Raw genomic sequence first — 8,158 nt, forward strand, 5'->3', positions numbered from 1 at the left:
GATAATCAGAGTTGGAAGGGAACTTGTAGGTCATCTAGTCCAACCCCTCCATCCAAGCGGGAGACCTACAGCATTTCTGACAAATGGCAGTCCAATCACTTCTTGAAAGTCTAAAATGATGACGCTCCCACAACTTCCGGGGCAAGCTGTTCCATTGGTTGATTGTTCTCACTTTCAGAAAGTTTCTCCTTATTTCCAGGCGAAATCTCTCCTTGTTCAGTTTCCATCCATTATTCCTTGTCTGGCCTACAGGTGCTTTAGAAAATAGCTTGCCCCTTCCTCTCTGTGGCAGCCCCTCAAATATTGGAAGACTGGCATCATGTCTCCCCTGGTCCTTCTCTTTACTAGAGTAGCCATCCTGTAACTGTTCTTCATATGTTTTAGTCTTCAGTCCCCTAATCATCCTGGTTGCTCTTCTCTGTACTTTTTCTAGAGTCTCAACATCTTTTTTATAATGTGGTGACCAAAACTGGATGCAGTAGTCTAGGTGTGGTCTTATTAAGGCTTTATAGAGTGGTATTAGTACCTCACTTGATCTTGATTGTATCCCTCTGTTAATGCAATTTAGGATTGCATTAGCTTTTTTTGTGGCTACTGCACACTGCTGGCTCATATTTAGCTGGTTGTTCACTAAGACTCCAATTAGTATTCCATCATGCCTCATGAACACTACATGGTAAATGTTGCACCATTGCTAAAGGGGAGTTCAGACTGTCATATTTAAAATATCATTTATGCCATTTACTCTGTCTTCCATGCCTGGTTCCATACTAAAGCATTCATAACATACTCCAAAGTATCTATTACGTACATTAGCCTCTGTTAAAAAGCAAGTAAGCATACAAAAATGTCAGCATTTACAGGTACCATTCTAATAAAAGTATGGAATTCATGATTAACTTTTTAAATTGCTATTTAACAGGTGTACCTGGGCAATTTGGTTGAACTCAAAGCTAAGCAGACAAAACCAGTAGGAAATCTCAGAGAAATAATTTAGACTGAGGGAGTGAGGGGAGTGGCATGGACAACATCCTGGAAGAAGGCAATAGCAAATCAGCTCCATAAATCTATACCCAGAAGCTGAGCTTGATTCAAAGAAGATTTGGATGTCTGTAGGGTCCAAGTTGTTAATAAAATATATATTTGAAATAGCCCATAGGTAATATTTATATAGACAACATGCTCATAGTTCACATAATCCAGTGAAGAAACTAAATAAAAGGTCTCCAGATTTCTGCAAATTATTGTGAATTCTTTTTGCTGTTGTTGTTGAATGAATGAAGTATAAACTGTTATTGATAATCACACAAACTACTAATGGATAGGAACACATACACCAAGTAAGCTTACTATTAGTATTGTATATTTTAGAACAATTGGATACTGCAATCCTGAATCTGTTTATAGATAAGCATCTATGAACACTTGGGAATGATTTTTGCATAATTATCCATAAGATCACATTGTATAAGCAGCATAATTGACAGACTGCAGGAGTTCTTGTGGATTGTTCACTCTGCACATATATAGAAATTCATAAACACTTGCTGGTTTCAGTCCATCAAGCCTTTATTATATAGGCTATACCAGTGGTGGCTAATCTTTTTGGCATTGATTGTTGAAATGGGAGTGCGCGTGCATGTTCGTGCACTGAAAACCAGAAAAGCAGCTCCCCGATGCACTTGTGTGGTAGCACCGGAAACTGGAAGCTTAGTTTCTCGGCATGCTCATGCATGCCGGCCACCTGGTCTTCCAGTTTCTAACGCACATGCATGTGCATAGACCAGCTGGCCAGCATGCATGCGCATGCCATAACCCAGAAGAGCAACAGGCAACAGCTGGCGTGTCAGGAGAGATGGCTTTTTGTGTCATTCTGGCACACATAGCATAGGTTCGCCATCACAGGGCTATACTCACAAAACTAGATAAACAAAATTGCTGCCTTTACAGGAAGGTGGAATCTATCACTTTGGAGGTTGCTGTAGGGAAAGCACAGAGGTAAGTCAGATGCAGCAATAAGAGAGGAAAATGGAAGGGCAAAAGAACCCTGTTCTGGCAAGTAAGGATAGCTGTTGGAAAATCATGCTGTTTTTCTTTTTAGAAAAGTTCCACACTTATTGCAAATGGGAAAAATGTTCATTGATTAAAAAGGGGGTGGGGCAACAGAAGTTGTCTTAAGTGAAGTGACAACGAAAGTTAATAGAAGAAATGAATTGCTATTCCTTCATAAGTCTTAAAAAATAAAACTGTTTTATGAGTTATGGTTTGTCCTGTTCTGTCCTGTCCTGTTCTGTTCAGCAGCAATGAGCTATTGAGAGCCTTTCCTTCAAAGAGACAGTTGGAATGCTGGAAGCCACCAATTTCTGACATTTCTATGTTAATTCCATTTTTTTTAGTGAAGATGGTGTTGAATTTCTGATGGAAAACATTATTTTATGTGAAATTGCTTTAATAGAACCTAAGCAGGTATCACCAATTTAAAGGCCTGTTGAGAAGAAATATTTAACAAATAGCTAGTATCTATGTAGCTATTTAATCTATGAGGCTATTTAACAAATAGCTGATACCTATGTATTGAAGACACCTCTTGACACAGGCAGAAGAAAATGTATGGCTGATGACTTAAACAATTAGGTATATATGATTTGATCTCAATTCTGAAGTCCTGATTTGAGTTTATTTATTCACAATAGAAAATCTATTTTTTATATAACAATGCTTTTTCTTTTCCTAATTTGATCACAATATGGATTCATTGTTCAATATAACATGTGGCCTTTTCATTTAGTTAAATGCATAATTAAGATAGTTTACTTATTTTTTTACTAACTACTGAAATTATTTTTGTTTATTTGCTATGCTGCTGTGGATTTATAATTTATCTCACAACATTCAATTTTATACAGGTAGTGCTCAACTTACAATTCAGTTCAACGACACTGAAAAAAGTGACTTATGACTGTTTTTCACCCTTACAACCATTTTTTACAACCCCATGGTCACATGACCCAAATTCAGACACTTGGCAACTAATTCATATTTATGATACTTGCAATGTCCTGGAATCATATGATCACCTTTTGCAACTTCTGACAAGCAAAGTCAATAAGGAAGCTGGATTCACTTAACAATTACTTTACTAACATAAGAACTGCAATGATGCAAAGATCATAAAATGGGGAAAAATTCACTTAACAACAGAAATTTTGGTCTCAGTTGTGGTCATGATTCAAGAACTACCTGTAAGTTGCATTTTTTAAAGAAAAATAAATGTATTCATATTTTAAACTTAATTGTATGTAATTTTGAGTCATAAAATGAATCAGTTAATAAACAATGTTCAATCCAGCATTTACTTTTACCTAATACAATTCCATATAATATTGCATAGTATTTGATATACTAATGTGTCTTTTGGTATTCTTAGGGATTTATTCCTTAGGAACATGAGAATCAATAAAACTTCTGAATAGATGAGAACTAAATTGCGGTTTTGCTAAACTTGAGAAACGCTTAAAAATGTCAACAACTAAAAAATGGAATAGTAAATGCATACCACAAACATTAGACAATGCAGCTCTGTTCCCATTTTAAATGTCTTACAGATATGTACATCATCTAGCCACATTTACTTGTGCCCAGCCATTAATATTTCATGTGAAATGGAAATTAAAATAAATATTACTGACAGTATTGTTATTCCTTGTCTGCAGCTACACAGGCACATCTATGTATACACTCCATTTCATATAATAGGCAGCTTAATTTTTAAATATCTGCAGCTATTGCAGGATGCTTCTGGCATTACTTGTCTGTCAATGTTTATCTGAAATAAGTTTACATATACAGCAATCATTTCCTAAAATATTTGAAGGACTGAAGCTAGCACCATGCTCAAAGTATAGAAAGCTGTTTCCTAACTCTTCCTGGAATATCCACATGAACAATCAATATTGTATAGATACACAGGTATTCCAGAGATTGTTTGGAAAGAAGCCTATGGCCTTAAAAAGACCTGTTGACCTGTGTAAAAATGTCATGTTTTTAAACACTTAAAGAAAGATATAATATAGAAAATAAGGCAAGCGACTTTTGAGTTTGATCTGAAATTCTAAAGTGCATACAGTAAATGGAGTAGATTTTGTTTGATCCACTCATTTGGGCAATCATGCTACATTTACCTCTGTTTTTATTTTTGGCATATTCAAATTAATATTTCATATATGTCAGTTTAATTAGAGATGAGGATCTGGACAGGGTCTTGCTAGTTAAGAAACCATAAAATGTCAAAGGCAGAAATAGCAAGGTGTTTCAGATTAATACACTTATCTTTAAAATAAGGATATAAGAAACTGTATTTACATACTTCTACTATAGATGTATCAAAAATCCTATTTGTGGCATTACAGGTAGTCCTCAACTTACAACCAGTCATTTAGAGACTGTTCAAAATTTCAATAGACCTACAGTTCCTGAGGGTTACTTATGGCCTGGATTCAAAGTTCTGATATTGCCCACCATGGTCACATGACTGCACTACAGTTGTTGAGCAGCCAGGTTGCATTTATGGCCATGTACAACATCTTTCAGTTATGAACCGCATTTTATGATGGGTTTGCTGAAAACCGATATTTATTTCTGGTTTTTGTGTGTGTGTGAACTTTTGGTTTGCTTAATGACTGCCACATTTATGTAATGACCACTACGTTCACTTGATGACTGCTACAAGAAGGTCATAAAGTTGGGTCAGTGTGTGATCGATCATTTTATGACATCACAAATTATTACCATGATGAGAGCCTTATATTTCTAGTCACATTTGTTCTTCAGGTGGTGATTTGATATAACTGTTTAATCTCTTTTGACCGATTCTATAAGTACCAAACCAATTTTAGGTAACCACTACAGAAAATAGTATTTCCCTACTAAAATTTTCAAGTTGAAATTTCTTTGGAGTGAAATGTAATATGAAAAAATGGCAGCATTTCAAAAGGTAAAGCCTTTGTATTGATGGTTTAAGAATAGCACATTTGTTATAAACAGTTTTTATACTAAATCCAAGTAATTAACATCCAAACATCTTATTGGTTTTCTATTTCTATTACATTTCTTTTGCTTGGTAAAAAAAAAGGGGGGGATTTTTTTTTTCCTCTTCTTGTACCAAGGAATTCTTCCCTTCCCTTCCCTTCCTTTTTTGTACTGGGAAAAGGACATCTACATTCATCACTTAATGCCAGGAATAAAATTCACTGAAATGATTAAGTCTACCCAAAAATAACTTTGGCACTCTTAGCATTGTGAACTGAATTCAAAGCACTGCTGTTAGCTGGAATCTTTGTACTATTTTATGAAGACTGTGAATAGAAATGCTACACTGGAAAAAGTAACTTTAGTGTGTTCTTTATTTTTTAAAAATTTAATAATACAAGAGTTCAAAGAAACAAATGTCATTAAATGTTTAAAATACCTAAAACATTTAAAATACCGAAAAATAAATCTTTGGAATATCTCAGATTGCAATAAGTGCAGTATATTAGAAAGAGCCTCAGACTACAGCTGTACATATTTGGAAAACTAGAATATGTAGATGGTTATTTCTTTCCAAAATCAAGAATAATTGGAAAAATGAAAAATAGTAATTAGTATTTTCACTTGCCATTTAATTTGAGAAAACATCTGCCTTAATGCATTGGGCCAAAAAGCATTGACACAAAATAAAATATTGTTTCAGAATTCTGCATTCAGATAGTTATGATTATTATCCCATAAAAGAGGATAAGGAAGATATATAGAATTATCCACATGTTGTAATGAAAGTACTATACTATTTAACTCAGAAGGTAAACATGTTGCTATAGTTCCTTTGATAAATACATTACAATATATATGCATTTGATAAAGACTACATTTTGTGCAGGAAGGGTATAAACTTTTCAAATTACAAATAAGAAAAAACACATTATTTTGTGGGAAAAGGTCATTATTCACCTGACATGAAATATGTCATACATGCATAATCTAGGAAAATCTTTTCTAACTTAACTTTCCTCCACCCACTGAATAAAAAATAAAATGCTACTTAAGGAATTTCTAGAATGGGCACATCTGTGAAGCATACACTCTATTAAAAAGCATTTCAGCAAAGTCAGTAATAGAATGGGAAGTACCATAGGGTTAAAAAGTACCAATGTATTGGGCAGTTCAATCAAGATTTATAAATATGATATTAATGTTACAGCACAGATTGTTTTTCAGTAAGAAGTTTAAAATGTCAAATTAACATATATTTAAAAAAATTTAATTTTTGCATAATTTCTTTCACATTATAAAAAATTGGGTCCAGTGCAATAATCCTTAACACTGCATTTTATAGGCATGCAAGCATACATTTTAATAAATCCTAAAGATAAGTAATTGAGGAAAACTAGTATTGATGATATACAATAAATCAAATCAGTTTTAAAGTTTTTACAGTGAAGTTGAAAGAACTGAATCCACAGAATTCAGAGATCATATTACATACTATCCTAAGAAGGAAATGTTTAAAAAAATAAACAAAACTAGTTTTTCATCTGGTTACAGTGTTCCTTGTTTAGGTCAAGAAATTAAAAAGTATGTTTTATCCTTTCCTTTGTTTATACAAAGAGTTTTAAATTACTCCATCTGTCTCTGTCTCTCTTATATGTGTTTTTGCAATTTTTACTATTTCATTTCTCCTTCACTGCATTCTTAATCTTTCATATTTTCTGAAAACAAGATTTTGTTATTAAGGCTAAGCATTTCTTCCCTACGAAGTATGAGAACCATTTCTACTTGCCTCTTGGCAATTTCCCAGCATTTCCAAGGATTTGTGCAAAATGTCCACAGAAAAGGAGAAAGACCAATCTTGATATCATACTTCCAAACAAAAAAATCCACTGTTAAAGATGCTGAAGGGTGTGATACAAGGTAATGCAGCTGCAATGAACTGTGCGGTTCTCTCTGTCACAGAGACAGCTAAACTTTGACAGTTTAGTTTACACTGTGGGAGGAGACAGGATGACATCATAGCAACTCTCTGGAAAGATAATTTAAATATAATGGTATTACCAATCTCTTGCTTGAAACACAGCACTTGGAGCTCTGATGTGAGATTCCTTCTATAAAATGTGTAGAAGTTTAATTACTTGCATGACTCTAACAGTTTGCATAAATCCCAAGATAACATAATTTGTATGAACTGGAATAAAAACAGTCTTGAAACACATAAAAGATATTAAAAGCTTGAACTTTTAAATGAATACTTCAGCTTTAACCATAACAACACAAGAGCAAACAATAGATACAAACTCAAGGTTAATCACACCAAACTTGATTGCAGGAAATACGACTTCAGCAACAGAGTGGTCGATGTCTGGAATACTCGACCTGACTCTGGTTTTTCCCCAAACCCCAAAAACTTTAACCTTAGACTGTCTACTATTGACCTCACCCCTTTCCTAAGAGGTCTGTAGAGGGCATGCATAAGCGCACCAATGTGCCTACCGTCCCTGTCCTATTGTTTCTTTTATTTTTCTTATATGTATCCATGTATTCATAACTATGTTTTTACTTATACCTATTATCTTGTAAGCAATTGACAAATTTAAAAAAACTAATAATTCTGTTAATTGAGAAATTGGTGGGAAAGATTGAATCTTTCCCCCAGTGACTGGACACTGCTTTCCACTGTTATAGTTGTTTTTATGAGTTCTCCAGTAAAACATTGAATTTTTTTTCTAACAAGTGTTAATGTAAGTGAATCCACAGATTTCTTTATATATTGATTGATAGAATAATGCAAGGATAGACCCTTCCAGCCAGGAGTGGTATTCAGCAGGCTCTGACCAGTTCTGGAGAATCGGTAACGGAAATTTTGAGTAGTTTGAAGAACCGGCAAATACCACCTCTAACTGGCCCCGCCCCCATCTATTCTATGCCTTCCAAGTCTCAGCTGAATGGCTGAGTCTTCTTTTGTTGCTCTGCACAAGAGAATGGAGCTGGAAAGCAGGTTAGTGAAGTGTAGAGAAAATGGGATCTTGCAATATCCTTCCCCTGCTACACCCACCAAGCCATGCCCACCAAGCCACGCTCACAGAACCAGTAGTAAAAAAATTTGACTCCCACCACTGCTTCCAGC

At 34.6% G+C, this 8,158-nt stretch overlaps 1 protein-coding gene across 1 annotated transcript in view; it reads right to left on the minus strand.

Moving 5' to 3' along the window:
* ABI3BP (ABI family member 3 binding protein) overlaps positions 1-7,008 on the minus strand; it is a 173,107-nt gene extending 166,099 nt beyond the window's left edge. Inside the window, exon 1 of the mRNA XM_087966474.1 lies at positions 6,818-7,008. Within this exon, the coding sequence (XP_087822600.1) occupies positions 6,818-6,896 (79 nt within the window). The 5' untranslated portion in view covers positions 6,897-7,008. The remainder of the gene's footprint in view (positions 1-6,817) is intronic.
* Positions 7,009-8,158: the final 1,150 nt, after the last annotated feature.

The sequence above is a fragment of the Notechis scutatus genome, chromosome 5 (genome assembly GCF_049901735.1).
Source record: "Notechis scutatus isolate UNSWTSFEM ecotype Mainland chromosome 5, rNotScu1.2, whole genome shotgun sequence".
Lineage (NCBI taxonomy): Eukaryota > Metazoa > Chordata > Lepidosauria > Squamata > Elapidae > Notechis > Notechis scutatus.